Source organism: Triturus cristatus, chromosome 1_2 (genome assembly GCF_964204655.1).
Source record: "Triturus cristatus chromosome 1_2, aTriCri1.1, whole genome shotgun sequence".
Classification (NCBI taxonomy): domain Eukaryota; kingdom Metazoa; phylum Chordata; class Amphibia; order Caudata; family Salamandridae; genus Triturus; species Triturus cristatus.
The window spans coordinates 769,329,233-769,350,092 of NC_140580.1; the positions used below are offsets into that span (position 1 = coordinate 769,329,233).

At 44.0% G+C, this 20,860-nt stretch overlaps 1 protein-coding gene across 2 annotated transcripts in view; it reads right to left on the reverse strand.

Annotated features, from left to right (window-relative positions):
- WDFY4 (WDFY family member 4) overlaps positions 1-20,860 on the reverse strand; it is an 821,140-nt gene that overhangs the window by 337,656 nt on the left and 462,624 nt on the right. For both annotated transcript variants that reach the window (XM_085608765.1, XM_085608766.1), the window contains 5 exons: positions 13,009-13,200; positions 10,948-11,074; positions 7,136-7,302; positions 2,134-2,372; positions 929-1,047 (listed from right to left, as the gene is read on the reverse strand). In XM_085608765.1, coding sequence (XP_085464891.1) covers positions 929-1,047; positions 2,134-2,372; positions 7,136-7,302; positions 10,948-11,074; positions 13,009-13,200 — 844 coding nt within the window. The remainder of the gene's footprint in view (positions 1-928; positions 1,048-2,133; positions 2,373-7,135; positions 7,303-10,947; positions 11,075-13,008; positions 13,201-20,860) is intronic.

Genomic DNA, 20,860 nt, shown 5'->3' on the forward strand with positions numbered 1-20,860 from the left:
TAGTCCGCCCACCTTTAAAGCGGGTACATGGACCCTAAGCTGTTACGGAATACCCTCTCAGCCTCTAAGTCAATAAATTTGGGTTCATTGGTAATGTGACCCAGAGACCAGTTATAAATGACTTCAAAGGACACAATTGAGTCCCAGTTCTCCCAGACTGTGTTGGGGCCCCAGAAAAAGATGTCACAACCTGTATTAGTATTAACTATGCAAACGTACCTTGAGGGTTTATTTATCCTCAGATAAAAAATTTTAATCAGTCAAAGAAATGAACTATGAGATAAATCAACACAGGGATAAATTCACAAATGTTGTATTTATAAGAGTGAATCTGAATCACAATCAACTATCTAGCGACACTGTCACTACTAAAATTCATTTCCATTTCCATTAGTAGTGCAACACCCTCTTAAAAACATAATAAAGTCACAATTTACAGGTATTTGTCACTCAACACCATAGCATAGTTATGACAGTTATATACATGTGAATGTCATGCCAATTCTGACAAACATATACAAGACGGGTGTAAGAAAGTCGACGTTTCGGTCTTTAGTTGGTCAATCTGATCCATAAGACCATCCTCAGGACACAGCGTTGTTTAGTTTCCAACACTTCTGGCATCTACAGAGACCGATTAGTAGAATGCGATTTAGAACGTCTCTGGATTAAATCCAAACTACAGCGGCTCCCGCGTTCACAGTCCGTTATTAGTGCATTAGTGCAAGTTAATGATTATCCTTTTGGTAACAAGTGTGTATGCTTGTCACTTGTGAGCCTGAGAACTGGCCAGTGTGTACAACCCTGTGTGTATAGTATAGCTGTGTCCCCTACTTTAGAAGCATCCTCTGATCTGGCTCACCAGGCCTCTGGGAAATTGTGTGAGCATGTGTTCTGATTGTGACCTCTAGTCTGGAAGATCCCTCACCATCATACTCCGACAATGCTTCTTCTTCTCCACCTTTCATCTCTTCAGTCTTGCCCTGGAAGATCAGGTGCCAGAATGATGGATGAGATGCTGCATCTATGCCAAAGCCTTCTGGATAACTGAAGTGAAACAGAAACTGTTAGATAGCAATCAGGGTACCAGGTTAAATGAGGGGTGCACAACATACATCACCCAATGCAATGGCCTATGAACACACTGCAAATGACATCAAACTGTGTAGTAACATGTTAACAAACATGGCTGCTGACATCAACCCCTGCAATGGCAGATGAATCCACACTACAACTTACAGAAACCTCTGCTGTGATCTACGACACATACTATAAATGACATCAACAAATACACTCGCTGATAGTCATATCAACCAATGCAGTGAACTAGTAATAATAATTATACAAATACAGCTTTATAAAAATAATCACGTAAGCACAAACAACCAGAAAAGAATAGTATAAAGAAATATAAATTTGTACAATAAGCGTACAAACGTTGTACAAAACTACAAATAGCCATGAGGTCAAAATACATTAAGAATGCATAATAAAACTTCTAATCAATGACCAGCTTTAAAGCGTTTTCTGTGGTCTCTGCTTGGTTCTGGAATGCTCTTCACCTGCAGGTAAAACAGGTGAGCGACCATCCTCCCTGCTTGTTTCAAAGTAGACATGATGACACACCTTCATTGCCTGTTTTTTAGTGCTAAGAGGTCTCCTTTGGTGTGAGCATTACTCTTAACAAAATAACAGTGGAAGCACCTAACATAACATTAAAACATTCTGAATTGCACATAAATCCCACTGAAGCAAACTATCTTGACACATGCAAGAACTGCTACCATGCTAGATGCAGACCAGGAATCTACACTATGCCTGCTGACAATCTACATCAAACTTTCAAGCATATAAAACATAAAAGGCCTATTCCTGGATTCAGGATCCCTGACTCTGGAATACTCCAAACTAAAGGCTTAAACAAAAACCCACAGTTCAGCAGCCTCTTGGAAATGTTGCTGTTCAGGCGGCCTTTGACCGTGGATTTACAACTACAGAAGAAGTAACTCAGGAAGGCGTACTATAGGCTCAATGTACAGACAAGTGCTCTGAAGTAGCCACAATGCAAGCAGTATACTTACCCAAGCCCCAACATAAAGGAATGGCTGTGTAAAAGCTGCACTCTCTGCCTACCTCCCGGAGCGAATCTGGAACAGACAGTGGATGAAACAGGTAATGAAGCTCATGTTCGAGTTGTACGTGGCGAAGATGATGTCCCAGCGCTCGACCAGCATTTTCAGGATGTGCAAGAGATTCAGCATGTCCATGAGGGTCTGGCGGGCACCAGACAGGCAGTACAGGAGCGTTCGGTTTAGGCTGCTGTACAGGCTGCTAAAGAGCTGTTCCCTCTGGGAGACGGGGGCATCCACGACCTGCAACAGGACGTATATGTGAGACACACAGCTCTGCTACCTCCTTGGGTACAGAGCACATCTCCTATTGTTTCTGTGACAAGATACAAAGTAAAACACCAGATTCTGGGGCAAATGGCATCCCTTAGTGGTAACATCGATCTATATACTTTTTAAACTCATATTGTTAATGAAGGCTTCAAATGGCAACTCACCAGCTAAGATAGAAAATGCTGAAAAGTTTTACAATTGGTTTACTGAAAAATAAGCCTTTTTTACCATGGACGTTGATTCAAGAAAATGTCAGTGGGTAGCAGAAGTGACATCATTCTCCTTGACCCCACCTCTCATGACTTCACAGGAAGCGACTTGAAATGGCCTTTAACCCTAATTACATCAAAGGAAGTGATGTCATGTGACCTTTGACTCTCGATATTATAGAATGTGACAACACTGCACTTCGAAAATCCACACACAATAAAAACAATAGTAGTAAAATGTAAGAAATAATACTGAAGCAGATAAAACTCTTGTTTTGATTCCAAGTATTAACTAGGGTGCTTCCATGGTATTGCAGAGGTGTAAACATGATAGACGAAGGGCAAGGCAGCTATAGGCAAGCAGTTCAGCCTCAAATACCCTAGCACTACCATCATTTGCTTAGGCGCGATCATAGCATCAAGTGCCCAGTTACAGTACCATAATAATATGTGGTCAGGCTCTCATCCCTCTTAAAATTGGTGTGCACACAGGATACATCTTTAACACAGCTTTAAATTAGTGTATATACATCTAATTTTATTTGTCTCTTAATGTTGTGCGTTGTGATTTGCTAAATGAAATGATATAATTAAGTTTTACTCATGATCGAAGAAGGTGCGTGGATGGAGACACCTCAACCAGTCTTTTTGTAACAATTTTAATTAATTGAAACAATTAATACATTAATTCATTCATACACACAGGATGCATGCACGCTCCGGTCACACAGTATGCAAAATCCTGTGGGCTCTGCTACTAACAACTGAGTGTGTTCTGAGGATCCGGTGTGTCTGTTCTGGTGACCCCATTGATGTGTGTAGCATAGATTTACAGACACAATATTCTGAGAATTGTAATCATTTGGTTTATATACACTAAAAAGGTTTTGCATGTATAAAGCACACTCCACAAACCACATTACCTTCTGTGGACCTCTTCATCACAGTGGTATAATGAGAGAGATGCTGAGCCTACTCTTGAGGGTTTGCAACTGTGACTGCATGCCTTGTACACAGGTGTTTGTAGTCAGCATTCAACTTGCTAGGCTATTGTCCCACCTACAAAGTTCTACACATTTTTCAGGATAAAGCTTGGAAAGCATGCAAGGGGATACTAAATAAATTATCCATTAGACACAAACCCTTACATTTGTATTTGTTAAAAAAAAAACAAAGCACAATGTACCATGTCTGACCCCAATGGTGGATTTTATACCTTTAGCCTTGAGATGCCCAGAGATACAGGTGCACTGGAGAACCATTGTGTCAACCTTGACCATGATGTTAGATGTAGGCAAGCCAATAATGCCACTGGTGGCCCTAATCGTCTGTGTGCAAGAAATTCCAAAGGCCAGTGCCGGACTGGCCGGACCGGGCATCGGGTGTTTCCCCAGGAAGCTGGAAGGGTGGGGGCTGGTTTTGTAGCAGTGGGGGCTAGTTTTGTTTCCGGGGCCGGTTTTGCAGCGGTGTTGCAATTTCGGCCCTCAGTAACAAAAGCAGCAAGTGTTTCCAGCCTCCCTTGGCCTGGCAGTGCTTCCCCAGGGGCTGGTCCGAGAACATTTCCAGGGCTGCTTTGGGTTCCCAGTCCAGCCCTGCCAAAGACAGTCAGAAGACTGGCTGCCATGTCATTACTCCTAGCTCAATGAAGAGTACTTATGTTATGGACGCATAGTCCAACTTCTAAAGAAACACACTGGGTTGGGGTTGTGGTGATGTGCGATGAAGGTCCAGAGGCCATTGCTACGCTCTAAACCAGCATATCTGGTCCCTGATATATCTGGGGGCCTCTAATAAAATACTTGGCCAAGATGGAGGAAAACAGGAGGTTAGAACTTGATCAAGGCGTGGTATAGTGTTACGCACTGGAACGTAGGCCCCTCACCAACAATACACTGACCCTGGCTTCGGCATGTTGCATATTTACTGATTTGTAAATCTATCTGTTATTTATTTATATGTGCATTTTAGATCAGATGTAACACATATGTCTTCGATAATTTTTTTATTAATGCATGTAAATAAATAATGTGTGATTTAATGAAAATCCTTTATGGTTAAAGTTAACCGAATGAAGATCGTTTTGGCTTGACTACTAATTTATACTGCTCATAACTTTATGGTGAAAGATGTAACGTGTTCGTTCTGCCCAACTGTTGAAGGTACTGGACAACACACTTTACATAAATTATAGCCACTATTGTGATTTAAAGGTGAAATGGACATGTTTCGTTAGACTGCCCATGTCAATGAGTTATTTTTATCTTTTCTTCTTTATCGTTTTTTATTGCCATGTTAGTTACTGTTGTAAACACATCTGAAATACAAACAAAAAACAATCTGTGCTGCTCGTTTTTTTCAGAAATCTAACATTATTCAGCCAGCCCCTCAAGATCCTTAAGGTGAAGCCAGTGCTTGCATGGTCACTGGTAGGGGGTCGCAAAGAACAAGCCAGAGGTCGCAGATGCAACCCCTGACGACCCTCAAATGACAGGGAGAAACACATTGATGTTGAAACATTGGCCAGGAATACAAAGAATGCTATACAAACATTAGGCACAGAATGATATAGAGACACCAACAAGTAGGCCCCGACAGCTACTGAAACACTAGCAAGAACAAATAGTCTGGTGTACAGCAGAACGGAATGTAAACACCAGGGGAGAGTAGCAGGAAGGCTTTAAACGTGAGACAGCAAAGAGCATTACCCTCGCCTACCTGGACCTTACGCGGCATTGAGATGTATTGCCCATTACACCATGCATGCTACCAGTGCTACTTAGACATCCCCTTCATCACTTGGAGAGGGTCAGGGGTGAAAAGGTCAAGGGAAGTACAGAGACACACACTCCAGAATAAATGCAAACGACCTGCTGTAACAGCAACAATCCAGTGTAAATTCACCAGAGGCATCAGTGTGCTCAATTTTGACCAAACTCATATCTTATGAAAGAATGTCCTGTGCCTCAAATAATACCTTAGTTCAGATCCATCCTCCCTTCCTCAGGAAGATCATGGTAGATGAAGCCAATTGTCTGCCCCAAAACAAACTGGAGGCAAGCAACAGCCGCCATGATCAAAGGTCAGGGTTCAGTATACTAAGGGTTATCAAGTGCATGCTAGCTGGCAACAGAGACCACCTCCAATCTTCCCCTGACTCAGATCTTGCTTGACACATATAACAAGGGGAACTGTGAGAGATTTCTGCACCAGCTTGGAAAACAGGCTAGGGTCTCAGGCGCAGCCCTACAGTGTATTTGCTTCAGTTTCTCAAATAGGAGTCAACTCATAGGAAGTAGGATACACCCCTTGCAGTGCAACTGTTACAAAGTCTGCATGCAATCCGTGGATATTGGTCTCCAAACCTGGAATGACGATACGCAGGCCCACCTATGCTAAGGGAATGATTTCCCACCTGACGTTGAAATCACAGGCTTCACAAGACCCATTCGCCTTTGTAAGATGGAAATCTAGTTATGTTTGAATGGTGGCGAAACGTAAATCATGCTGACCATGCGTCGTCCTAATTTCATACTCGCTCTCCCATTACAAGTGGAACATGGGCAAAGTCCTCAGCAATTGCACAGATGGTCCAAACCGTGAGGATCTGGTTTGACTTTTTAATTATTGTTCTAAGAGAAGACCCTGGCCATGACCAAGAGCAAAACTACAAACTTGTCAGATGTCAAAAGGGACCTTGCTGAATTCTTGAAAAACAGGATAGAATTCAGCAGGGGCGAGATAATGTAATTGTTAGACTACTCCAAAATAATGAATCAAGGGGCGTGGGAGAATATGACCCAGTGATGTCAGAGCCCCAGCTCTAAGTACCACGCTATGTCTGAATTTGAAAATGTCAGACCATATCGCCTGAGACCTAAAGAAGCTCTTCTTTCTGTACATAATGGAAAGAATCAAATTAAAATCCACAGGATCTAATATTTGTCCACGCTACACCCCCTTGCATTCATTGCTGTGGCGTAAATTCAGGGAATGCTGATGTGCCAATCTAATGTTCAACTTCAAAAGAAGACTGAGAGAAATCTGGCAGAGGCAGAGGCCTATGGTGATAGAATATCCTCGTCTCACCGGAGAGCGTTGTCATCTTGCTCTGTTTTATGAGTGAGTGGAAGGGACAGCTTTTTAAGGTAGACACCACTGTGGTCATCGCAGGGACCACCCAACCTTCAAGAGTGGACCAGGTCTCCCAAATTCACATTGAACACACAAAATCCACATAAATCATATCTTGTTGTGAAAGACTCATGGGATGAGAGATCAAGATTAATTCCTCTGTGCAGAATCAGCTGCTCTATCAAGAAGCATTGAGGTGCCATATATACACTGGAAACAAAATCTACATACATTTATAAATGAATGACTGTCAGAGTGAAGTGTGAAGCAGACATCTTCTTTTCCTTAGCCCTCTTGACCTCTCCTCGTGCTGTTCTTTTCTTGCATAAAATAAATTCAGGTTACCTTAGGTGTACTGGGACTCACACAATCTCCTCTGAGTTCTGTACTCACCATGGTGATCTGCTCCGTGATGAAGAGGAGGATTTGTTTTGGGTCGGAGTTGAATGTTCCAGAGTAGAGTTTGTCCACCAGTTTTAGACAGAAGTAGGAAATGTTGCTGACAATTGTAGAGACTACACTGTTGGTCCCATCTGTGTCAGCTGTCCCAGTCTTTTCACCTGAGGGGAGCAAAAACATTCACATATCTGCATCTGATCAGAGCCATTTCGTAAGGACATTGTCTACTACTTATTACATTATATCAGGTTTGGGCTAAAGCCAGCTAACTAACACTTGGACCTCATGATGCTGCTGCATCTGTCTCTGTGATATGGCTTTAGTGCAAAGGAAAAGTGTTTCCTGCTTTGCATGGCACAATGCCCCATATAAATAAGGGAGCACCCCTTTGGGATCACTCCGGTACACTTATAACACCAGTGTAATCTGCATTACAGAACGGGCTGGTTAAGCCTCTGCGGCCCTTCTGTAATATCAACGTGCCCAAGGGGCACTTAAAGTGGGAGCTCATCACTGGTGTACATAATATCCTTATTATTGGAATTGCCCCACCCACTAAGTCCTGCACTGTTTTAATACACATGCCTATTTTATTTACTTACTTAGTGACTTGTATAGAGTGCAGCGTAGAGTCCAAGGGGTTGCCCGGGCAGACCTTTACAGTTATTCTTGGTGCAGGCACGCCTTCTGCCAACAGATTGCACATACATCAAGCCTTTACTGCCTCAGGGCACACATTCTATTGAAACCTATCAATTCTCAAAGTAATCAGCCCTGCAGATCAGTTTGCACACACTCTGTTTCAATCAACAAGAGCATTCAGCCTTCATCCGGATGGTATTTGACCTTCCTCCAGCGTGTTCTAGATCTGGGGTAGCCTCAAAGGAAGTAATCAGTAATAGAACAGTTTAGAAAAAGGTTGGCAGCAGCAGCTCCTCTGTTATGGCACGGCGGCCCCCCGCTAGCACCCACAACCATGTCTCTACAAGATCAAAGACACAAACTTGCCCCCACACACAGTGATGACCTACACACTACCTCACTACCTTTGCCGACTAACATACTAACTCAATGCATATATTCACTCTGTTCTGTGCATACACATAGACAACAAGTGCACACTCTCATGGTCTTAAGAAGACCATGAGAGTGTAAGCCTAGGCAAAATGTAATTGTATAAAATTAATCAGAATTATTTTTGGTAATTTTGCATGAGTAATTTGGGACAAAAAGCCTACCGCAGCAGGATAGCAACAATTAATTTAATTATGGCGAGTGGCTGCTCATCGTGTTCTAGTGCATTTAGCACTAATTTATTAGCACAAAATGCATCCACAGGTCCATTTTGGAAGTGAGTTTGCATATTGTGCTACGAAAATAGCACTAAATGCTGAGTAACTCTCCTCGTGTAATTCTGCGTAATCTTGCGTAGTTCCGCTAAAATGTTGCATAATTGCGCTACATCAAATTACACGAGTTACGCCTGCCCCAAGTCTCAATCAAAACCCTCCTTGCCCTCTATGTATACTCTGATCTAGAGCGTACTCTATTCACAATTATTCGGTAGACACACACACAATATGCACTCAGTATAGAGTCAAAGCTCCTTGTACAGAATCCCAGTATCCACATCCTCCCAGTTCTCATCTCTCTCTCTCTCAAACACACAACGACACCCCGAAATACAGATGGACACACATGCACTCCTCACTGTATGTCCTAGAACTATTCTTCGAATAGACACTTTTCGAGTGAGCATACTCTTGGTGCTATATGTGTGTGGCAGCACACACACGTACAGACACAAACACATACAAACACAGTCTAAAAACTCACAATCATATCGCAGTGCATACTGTTGCTGTGCTTTTATGTGGGCCTATTCGGTGAGCAGACATTTTCTGCAAAAATACACGACATGCCAATCAAAGCCTTCACTTACTTTGCCTCTGCAGGCTAAAGCCCACCAAACCAGAGCTTAATTTGTAAAAAAAAAAAACAAATAAAAAAAATAAGTGCCAGGGCCCTCGTCGGAGGGCACTGCAGCCTGCCCCACCCATTGCCCATGCAATCGCTACTAATGAGAGTGCCGACACCACTAATAACATCACACTCTTACAAGTGTGACAATTCAGACCATTCCAGAACCCCAAAGCTATAAGAATGGCTTTGTTGGCCAGTAATAGTAATTTTAATGCACATTGAATTAAAATACATCTGTTGTTGTGCTCACCTCTAAATTAGAGAGACAGCACCACCACGTGGCAGACTATCATAAGTGCCAGTGTTGGACATTAGGTGCCGGTTCCCAGCACCGGAAACCACTGGCTCAAATTAAGCACTTAAACAAACTTACAAAACTGCCGCCAGCTAATATGACAAACATGGAGCACTGTAGTAGTGGAAATGTGTAATGACAATCCTTTATAAATAGTTAAATACAAGCATTGATGTGTTCAAGTGTATAATAATGTTACGCACATGAACCTGGAGCAGGTCCACTTTAACAGACTCACACCGAGGCATGTTCTAGAAAGGAAATAACGCTTTTCATAAACAATACTTATAACTCATTAGCTATGCTACCCAATGGAAATACTTAATACACATATCAACAGTTAGATCCAAGTTTAGGAATGGAAAAAGATTCACTAAGTTGTTGTTGCAATTTGCATATGTTGTGAGCCAGAGGAATGGAATGACAGACAAATTAAAACACCACGTTTTACAAAGCAGTGCAGTAATCCAAATCGCTATCAATCAGCAAAATGATTGATTAGGGGCTTAATTTTGTGAGATGAGTTTAGGCTAATGTAGACAGACAATGCTTCATATTATGACAATCTGCTCATGACATGTTGGCGTGCTTCAAATGTCCCATACACCTACTGTACCCGGCTGCATGTCTACCACTCGGGGCCATGCACTGGTAATACCAGGCTACTTGGCTGTATCAGAACCACCACAAGGGTAGCTATGGTAACTGCTGAGGCACACCCAAAAGGGGTGCAGTTCCAATCTTCAATAACTACCCAACTTTGTGCCATCATATATTGAGGATGTTTATCCTACAAATCAACCACGCCACCCAACGCTGTCAGTTAGTGTCAACTGAGCCCAACGTAAGCATGCAAGCAGTTGAGTTGTTAGCAATCAATTTTAGGGTACAAAACAGCACTGCTATATAATTCGGTAAATACCATTAATGTTAGATAGAATGGATTTTATTAAGACACAATGGAGATTTTCATGTCCTAGTTAGCAGCAGACATGTTTCATCCTTGTTACTAGGGCTAGGAAGTGTTATAGAATACAGCTTGAAGCAAGGGATGTGCCATACACGTGCTAGTGTGAGACAAGAACTATATTTAAGCCATCATGAGGTCAGGCGCCCTCAATTAGTCAATCAGACAAGTCCTGGTAGTTGTGGCGGAACCTCAAAAAGTAAATCCAATTAATTGTGGTAGCGGTGATGGATCATCCATCAGTAGATCTGGTAAGGTATGGTAACTCAAATGGATCCTCAATTAGGAGGTCAGATAAATTGTGGTTGTGGCGACTGCATCTTTACGCATTAGGGTGATATTGTGTCCTTGAAAAAGAAGTCCAGGTAACTGGCCATAAGTATTACTGTGCATGGCTCCGAGCCAGTTTGACAGAGTGATCCCTATGCACAGTGGCCAGGGCGTGAATCTCGGTGAAGTGTTACCCTGTAATATATGCTGTGGCCTCAAGTTAAAAGAGCTGTGACAAGTGCCCTCCATTGTATTATGGCTATATGATGACTAGAAATAAAGCTGGCTCACCTCTCCCTCTTGCAGAAACAGTCTGGCCTCCATCCTGGCCAATGACATGAAAGATATTGATGGTCGCGAGAAGGATCTCAGTCTGGAAGCTTTTCACCTGCTCCGTGGTGCAGTTTTCAGTAGATGCCTGAAAGGTGGAGCAGTCGCATGTTACTAGAGCAGATAACAAAGAGGGTTTCACAGTGCACACCGGATGCTTCAAGAGGAAATATGCTTGCCAGGTAGGGACAATTTAGGGCGCTGTCCACTACAAGGGGAAGGAGGTGGCACCAACTCGCTTAAGGGTCTTGTGTATGTTTTATACGGGCATTGGACAATAATTACACATTAAAAAGAGCGGCAGAGGCTTCATCTCTTGGATCCTGGATGTGGTGTGTGCGGAACAGAATCCGCAGACTTAGAGTCTGTTTAAGTCCAATAGCACAGTTTAGAAAAAGGTTGGCAGCAGCAGCTCCTCTGTTATGGCACGTCGGCCCCCCGCTAGCACTTTCAAAAATGTAAAAAAATAAAACAATAATAACAATGGTTAAAACCCGTTTTATTATCATCTTATTTTTCTTCTGCCGAGTCTTGGGGACGGGTTCAGGGCGGCTGGAGGCTGGAGGGGGAGTGGTGGGCACTGTCTTTACTGTGCATGTGGGTTTGGCCGGCCATCTGAGGCCGGCCAAACCCAAATGCAGTGCTTTAAATGGGCCGGCACTCACCGGCACTGAGTACCGGCACTTCTCATTTTTACCGCTCTGAGTACCAGCACTTCTCTGCTGCCAAGGAGAGTACCGGTACTCATCAAAGGTAGGCTCATTGTTGCTAGTGCCCACGAACACGGACGAGGCTGTCTGACCGCCAAAGCGCCTCTAGCCCAAGCCGAGCCACCTCTAAACAATTCAGCAGGGCTCATTAGCATAATGTCCGGTGTTCACCACCACGCTGTGTTTGACAGAGCAGGGCCCATTCAGGCCCTGTGCTGTCAATCACATTCACACCATGGTGTGTATTTGTGCACACACTCGAATCCAGGCATCACGCTGACAGCATTAATAGCAGCAATTAAGAAAGCGCGGGAGATAAGGAGTGTAAAATGGCCTTTATCCCACGTGAGTCGTTTGAGTGAGTGTCTCTCTGCTTGTGTCTGGGTGTTTGCCTGCTTGTGTGCTCATGTTTGCGTGTGTGTGTGTGAGTAAAACGAGTGAAAGTCACTTGGGAGGTATTTTAAAGGACATTATTGAAATGCTCTGTGTGAGCATTGCTGCTTGTTTCTGTGAGTGCGCACACATATATAAGCAATCAGCCACATAGTAGAAGTGTCTTATGTCTTGTCCTTAGTCCCGCCCCTAGCCCCGCCCACTTTCTACACTCATAGCTCATTTTAAGAGTACCTGCACTTATTTTTTCCCATTTAAAGCGCTGCCCACATGCACAGTGAAGTCCTGTGGAGAGCAGGCACAGATGCCCAGTCTGTCCTGGAGCGCTAATCATTAGCGCTCAGGCCAATCCTGAAGCTGCTTTCATTCATGAGAGCAGCTTTAGTATCGGTCGCCGGGCAGGCTGGAAGCCTGTGGCTCTCTGCAGTAGAGAGGAGAGGAGCAGTAGAGCGCGAGGGGATTCTGGAGGGTGGCAGGTAAGTTCTTTTTTTTCCTATTTGTCTCTTTCATCCCTCATTCCCCCACCTCCCCGACCCCCCCCAGCCCCGCCTCTTTTCCCCGACAGAAGATGCTTTTGAAGGTTGTCATCCATCTCACATAATTCAGGGACATATAAACTTTGTGGTTACAAGAAAGAAACTTTTCCTCACCTACCTTGTTTATGTCCTGTAAAGCACGTTGTTAGTGAACCTTTTTTTTAAAATTATGACATAAGGTCTACGCCACATACTGTACAGTTTTGGGTGAATCAACACTGGCCACTGGATATTTTTTCAATGAATTTCTCTTGTACATATGTATTTTTCTTGTGATTTATGATTAAGATTTCAAATAATCATCAGCACTTGTTTTGCCTACTTGCCCAAAACCCAGCATCCTACATAAACAAAAAATAGGAAGAAATGAAATTGACACCAACCTCCAGCAGCAGGTCCAAGGGGTGGCTCTGCTTGCGAGCAGGAATGTTGAGCAAGCTCTCCATGAGGAGGTTGCGCATGAAGTCACACACTTGCTTTCTCGCAGGGTGAACCTCTTGAGACTCTGGGACATCTTTTACGACAACAAGAGTAGCAGCTTCGGTGTAGGCACTGACCACAGCATCACATATGTCCTGGAAGAGTCAAAAGTTGAGTAAATGTGGTAGGTAGACAGCTCTTGCTTGACATCTCATAACTGCAGGTTTATACAGAAATAACAATTTAAGAAACTTTAACAGAGCATAAGAGGTACAGGAATCAGTGGCGGCCAGTGGCACATAAAACAGGTGGGCGACGTGCCAAGCTTCAACCCACTGACAAGCACTAATAAAAACCAGCAGTGCCCTTAAGCTCAAAGCCAAACCTCTCAATCGTGGCCCACTTATACAGTGTTCATAAGGGGGCATGATTAGGAGCTCTGGAGTTGAGACTGAAGGTACTGTGAGCTTCTCACGGTGCCTCTCAGTGGGTTTTGTCACTGTTGTCAGTCTGGGCATCCAGTCAATTCTTGATCTCTGTGATCCCACAGCATGAAGCAATCCATTGCAAACATCCACGGTAATTCAGTGTATGAACGTCCAGAATATACGGACAAACATCAATAAATTGCATCAGACTTCTCATAGGAATGTGGTGTGTACTGAATTCCACAATACTAGATCGGGATAAAATCCACCAGGAAAAGGTTAGGAAGAAATCCCTGCAGCATCGAATGGTACTGTCATTTCATCAGGAATATGTTGAGATTGCTTCCGCGGATTGATTTACCGTCCACAAAGAAGTAAAAAATGTCACAATCAGAAGGCACACTGGACTGTAATTCAAGGATGGACTATGGTACGCGGCTCTCAGGCACACGAACGGGAGAGATTGTCACAGAATTGGGGAGACATTGAGATAGGCACCGGGAGAGATCCTCACAGGACCAGACCATACACTCACGAGCAGAGGAGAGCACTGACTGTGGGTAGAGAATAGACTACACATTTTGTCACTGCGAGAAGGAGAAAAGATTAGAAGCCAGATGCTCCTTACGGACAGTGGAGAGACAACAAGACCCACGCTCACTGACTACAGGGAGGAAACTGGAAATATGATTACTGGCTATAAGGAGAAGATAGACCATACATCTCACAACTGTGCAAGAAAACAGACCACACACACTCACTGAAAGTCAGGAGAAAACGTATCACAAGTTCACTAAGGGAAAAACGAGCATGAATTCCTAGAGAGAGTACAGAATTCAGATCACTGACCCACTGAGAGAGGAGGGAAAAGCGAACCCTCACTCATCGACTGTGAATTAGACAGACCACACATTCACGAACTGTGAGCAGGAAACACACCATGCATGCTCTGACTGTGAGGGGAAGCAGGCTGCATAAACTCAGTGGGTCTTGAAAGAAATAGGTTGTGCCCTTGCTGATTGGATTAAAAAACAGCTCTAGGCTTTCTTGATCAAAATGATTGAATACAAGGACCTATCAATGAAATACAACTCGATGTTTGGACAATTATCAGTCAAGTGAGGTTCTGATAGGGGAATAGGTGTCCTTCATATAATGCAAAAAATATGACGCATTGCTCCATTAGCGTTGTAAAGCACAGGTCTACCAATTAAAAAAACACTCTTGTCATGCAGTAGAAAATGACAAGCATGGACACATCAGTGAAGACTCAATGGCCCATCAATGTTTTCAGAGCAAGGAAATAGGACTTGAAGCTCTCTCGGCATCAAAACAAACCAAGACCCAGTCATGAGATATGGCTTGAGGCTCCATCAATGCCATGGTAGGCAAAGAATGATACAAAAATAAGACTAAATGTTTGTTGACTATCTAACATAGAGTGTTAAGACAACAGCACCAATAACATCACAATTCACACTTCATCAATGACATGTTCAAAAACAATATAGGACTCAATGCTCAATGAACTATGTATCAAACAATGGCAGACCAACAAATGTAAACTGAATGCTCAATCACAGACATATTACTCCATCACCCGTTAAAAACACGTCAAAGCGCATTCCACAAATTAAAAAAGTCAGTGCGTTTTCCAAGATACAGCAAGCAACAACTCCCCAACAAAAACAACTACATTCTCCATCAATGATTTCACAACTCAGAGTGTGCCTGCAAAATCAGGCAATCAAGTAAAAATGACCCTCAGGAGCTGAGTATGAGCGACCTCAAGGACGCATCAATGAAATTATGGAAAAGCACCCACTCATTAAATGTGATGTAGAAAACATCAACAACGTATGGCTGAGACATGCATTAGTGACCCACTAAATTGACAGGATCCAGGCATAAATAAAAAAATTAAAAAACTGAAATAGTGACATGAGATCCACTGATTGAATAATAAAGATCATATAATTGAATTTCATCTTGAAATCAGTCAATAGATTTAACCAAAGATTGTATTTCTTACAAATAGGACATGCTGCAAAAGATGCTTACTTGAAATGTACTGTTATTGTCGAAGGTCTCGTTAAAAGTATTATAGAACTGTGAAATGAAACCAGTAGACAGACATGAAGAACTGCCCAGCATTTTACACACAATATTGGATGCGGCCTCTGGGGCAGCAGTGAGAGAGACAGTACAAGAGCATATGACTGGGGCAGAAAGGCGGTTTGTGGCCCATTGGTACCCGGTGGTGGATCTAGAGGAGCCAATCCGCAGAAGGCGGGAAAGTGCGGAAGCACTTGTTAATAGGATGACAAGTGACGAAGGCATAGAGATGTAAGCTACACAATTAGATTACAATGAAATTAGTTTTGAGGAAGGGGAGATCGTTGATGATGAAGAGGGAGCTCAGTAAGGATGCGGGAATGTTAGTAACTATGTGCCTAGTATGTTACAGGTTTCCAAGAAAGGAGATGGGTTTGACCCCCTGCACAACTGGGTAGGCAGCTGGATCCAGTCTGGACCCTGACCTTGACGCCAAGGAAGGGCGCAAAAGGGTGTGGTCCGCTAATATTTCCCAAGGTCAGGGTTTCAGTGGGGACTGAAATGCACAGAGGCAAAGCTGAGGGGGAGGTACGTCTGCAGAAAGGTTTGTATGTAAAGGATACAGGGGTAGGCACAGAAGCGCAGAAATTGGAAGGAGATATGACAAAAGAGGGATCAGCGGAAGGTCGACAGGACGAAAGATGGGAGACAGCGACAGGCAAGGATGAGATGCCAGTGGGGGGAAAGGACAGTGAAGGGGCTCAAGGAGAAGGGGTAAAAGAGAGCCATGAGATAAAAATCAAGAAGCTGCCATACATGGGGGTGACAAAGCCTATCACATGCTGACAAGTAAAGAAAAGATTTGGAAAGGGGAGTACGTTGAAAAGCTGAAGCTGCTACACAGGAAGCTGAGGGCAAAAGAGGGATCGAAAGAGGAGGAGCTGGAGTTGTCTAAGAGGCCTAAAGTGCCCATGACAATTGGACCACAGCTTTTCTGATATTGGCAAGCGTTTATTGCAAAAAATACCCAGGGAGGTGCGTCTCTCTTTTTAAATACATGGATGTGATGAGGTGGGCTCAGTTGACATATGGGGATGATGAGGAGATTAGGGCCAGGCTGGCATGGGACTGAGAGGCAAAATGGGGGGAGATCAACGCAGACCTCTACCAACAGACGATGGGGCAGTTAAGTTTGGGAAAACCACGTATACGGCCAGCGGGCTTCCATCTGTCTACCATCCCTTTCAGATCCGCCCCACCCGAAGGGGGTGGGATATACAGCAAAGAATTCTGGGGGTGTACAAGGGGCCTGCTGAAATTTCAATAAAGGATCCTGCAAAAGAGAATACTGCAAATTTAGACATGAGTGCTCAAAGTGTGCAGGCCGGCAGCCATTGGTACAATGCTTTGGGGCAGGATACAATGGCAAATGCAGTAGTTTAGCCAAGGGTTCCAGCACAATGGCTCATTTCATGGGCAACATGGATAGCATATTGCAGGGGGCAGGGGAGGGAGGGGAGTACAAGGATCCATGGGAAAAGGCTGGTACACCCATTAAACAAGAATGCTTAGACCATTGGTTGGTAAACTATCCCTGCCGGAAGGATGCCACAGTACTGAGCTGCGGTTCAAAGGAAGGGTTTAGGCTGGGGTATGAGAGGCCACGGTTCGCCAGGTGGGCAGAGAAATTGAGATCAGTAAATTTACACAAGGAAACAGTACGAAAAAAATTGTTTAAAGAAGTTAAGGAGGGGCGTATGGAGGGCCCATTCACAAATTTGCCTATCGGAGATTTGATAATTTCACCAATTGGGTTGGTGCCCAAGATGGAACTGGGGCATTTTAGATGATACAGCGCCTCTCTTGGCCGGAAGGGTCTTCGGTTCATGATTTTATATTGGAGGACTTCACATCCGTGTCATATTCGTCAGTGGATGTAGCCAGGGCATTGGTGGAGAAGGTAGGCAAGGGTACTGAGATGGCAAAATGTGACATAAAGTCTGCCTTCCAGTTACTACCGGTGCACCCTGATGATTTTCAGTTGTTAGGTATAAAGTTTGACAGACACTTCTATGTGGATAAAACATTGCCTATGGGCTGTTCCATCTCCTGTGCCTTGTTTGAGCGGTTCAGCTCCTTATTGCAATGGGTTTTCTGGTGGCGGACAGGCAAAAAGACAGTGACACACTATCTTGACAACTTCTTTCTGGTTGGCCAACCCGGTTCGACAGACTGTCAACAACAGCTGACAAGTTTTCAAGAGCTCATGGGGTTACTGGGGGTGCCCCTGGCACCGGAGAAGACACAAGGTCCAAGTACGGTGTTGTCATTTCTGGGCATTGAGTTAGACTCAGTGGTGATGGAGGCACGCCTACTCATGTACAAAATGTTACATATGCTGATGATGATAGACGACATGTGCTGAAGGACATCTTAATTTTGCATGCAGAGTAGTACCCACAGCAAGGACTTTTTGTAGGAGATTGAGCTGTCATTGGCGGGCTGGCACATCATCACATGCGCTTTTCCGCAGGGACGAAAGAATACTTGGACATTTGGTGCAAAGTTTTAGAGGATTTCAATGGCATTCCAATAATGACACTAAAGGAGTGGGAATGGGATGTACACATATACTCAGACGCGTCAGGAGCTAGTGGTTTTGGACTTTACTGGCAGGGAAGATGGTTTGCTGAAGAGTGGCCACGACATTGGAAGAACGGGGAAAGGAGCATTGCCTTTTTAGAGTTATTCCCCCTAGTGGTAGTGGCAACAGTGTGGGCACAGAATTTGGAACATAAGAAGGTCATTTTCAGGGTGGACAACATGGCGGTAGAACAAGTGGTAATAAGCAATCTGCTAGGGTTGCACAGGTACTCAAGCTGATGAGAGTGTTCATACTCAGTTGTTTGAAACATGATACCTTGTTTCAAGCCAGACATATGCCAGGGGTGGACAATGACATTGTGGATGCTTTGTCTCGCTCATAGGGGGAGAGGTTCCATGGTGTGGCCACGGAGGTGGACAATTGCAAGAAACCAATACCGGCGGAGATGTGGTCAATAGTAGACAAAGGATGCTGCAATTGGTGGTCGGGTCATTGGCTGTCTCCACTAGGTGGGCGTATAGACACACTTAACTTGAGTTCATCGAGGGGGAGGCTCAGAAGAGGGCAGACATGTGGGCAAGGGAAGAATATGTTGTACAGTTTATTTTGTCAATGATTGACAGAGGCCAGTCGAGAGTCACTATTACAGGCAAGCTAGCAGGGATCGCTTTCATGGGGAAGCTGTGGTCGGGGTATGCCCCTTCAGCAGGCGAGCTAGGCAAGTGTATTCTAGAAGGCTGGGCTAGAGAGGAGTTAGGAGGCCAGTGTCTAAAGCCTTGTTGTCCATTTGTTAAAGGTCATACCGAGGATTTGCAGGAATAGGGAGGAGACAACATTATTCTCTACCTTAATGTCATGGAGGTATTTAGGGGGCCATTTGGGTTTCGAAGCTGGTGGGAAGGAAAGGTGTTCCAAGTCTACACTGGGGTGAAGTGGGCATGCAGGAAGGGGTGGTTGCGATGAAGCTCAAACAATCAAAGACAGACCAAAGGGGAACAGGGAAGTGGATAGTGATGACAGCCACAGGTGACACGGCGGCATGTTCTGTGCGATGGGGGTGTACATTGAGAGGGTTAGTTGCTTCAGGCTCTGGGGGGGTTCATAGGGTTTCAGGCCAAGTGGTCACAGCGGCGCAGCTGCTGTGGGTGATGTGGGAAGCGTTGTTGTTTTTGGGGGATGCCCCAGGTGAATATGGTACTCACTCCTTTTGGATCGGGGTAGTGACGGATGCAGCGAAGCAGGGTTGGGAGATGGACAAGATCATGCGCTTGGGGCATTGGGCTTCTAATTGTTTTAAAACATATATTAAGTTAGGAGAGACGGGGAAGTGTGACGCATAGTTTGCCATATACTTACATATGTGTCTTTACAGGTACAGTGGCCAGCTATGGTGGATCTGTCCATTTGGATAGTTGGTCATTCCTTTGTAAAATGGGCTGAATGTCGTGAAATGCAAAAGGGAAACGATTTGAACCTTGGTTTGGAAATGTCATTGTTTAACGTTTCCTGGCATAGGAAGGGTGGCATGCGATGGCACGGGCTGATTCTCTGTTTGAACAAATTAATTAATTAATTAGAAGTAGCATTTGCCCTGATGTTTTGACCGTGCATCTTGGGTAGAATGACCTTGTGGTTTGTAAAGGGTTAGCGTTTCTGAAACAAATGAAAAGGGACCTTTTAGAGACGAAGTAGCAAGGGCCCAGAAGTTTTATTATATGGATGGAGTTTATTCCTAGGAGACATTGAAGGTGGGCTTAAAGACCTGCTGCAATTGACAGGACTAGGAGGAAAATAATTAGGGATATGAGGGTTTTTTGTGAAAAGGAGGGTTTCGGGAGAGTATAGCATCCCGAGCTCAAGTATGCAGCAGTTTATATTTTTCAGGGATGATGATGTACACTTGTCTCACTTCGGAATGGAGCTATATCTGATACAGGTAAAGGAAGTCATAGACGGGGGGACTTTTCTGAGTGGCGTTTTATTAGCTAGTTTTTTACATGTTTACAGGTTGTTTATGGTTGGGAACACGTTAATATGGGAGCAGGCAATAAGGGGAAGTTAAGATAGGAGATGCTTAGTTAGGTAGATGTTTTGAGAAGTAGGTAAGAGGTTACAGGGTTAAAGTGCAAAAGTTAATGACTGAATAGTGGGTTTTAAATAGTTACAAGTAAAGGAAAAAGGGGGAAACCTTAGGGGTGGGAGGAGGAGGCGAGGTAGGTGAATAAATGTATAGCGAGGTTTAGTTTTGTAAGGCAAAGGCCAAGGGTCATGCTTGTGAGGTGCACCTGTTTTCAATAAAGCGACCTTTTTAACACATATTTGTGTTTGTGGTCTGTGCTGTGTCCCCCTTTGGCCCAAGCAGCCTGATTTAGTAGTCATGTTTGGGAGACCCTGTCAGAGCTTCTGGTTGTCTTCCATTTGGAAGGGACACAAAGTGTGAGTGAAAATTATTATTTGGCTCGAACAGATGATGCGTATATTAGCCTATCTGGTGAACTAAAAACTAGTGAACCATCAGGCATACCAAACAGAGTGGTCATGTAAGCAAGATAACTCATCTCTCTGCTATACAGACAGTGTTCTGTCCCAATGAAGCCGTCTTAGACCACCAAATCGGAATGAACGCTAGCTGATTAGAGGACTTTAACTGGATTTGTACTAGGTGAAAGGTGCAAAACAGTAGTAAAACCACACCAATGGGACCCAAAAGAAAACATTGTTGGTGAG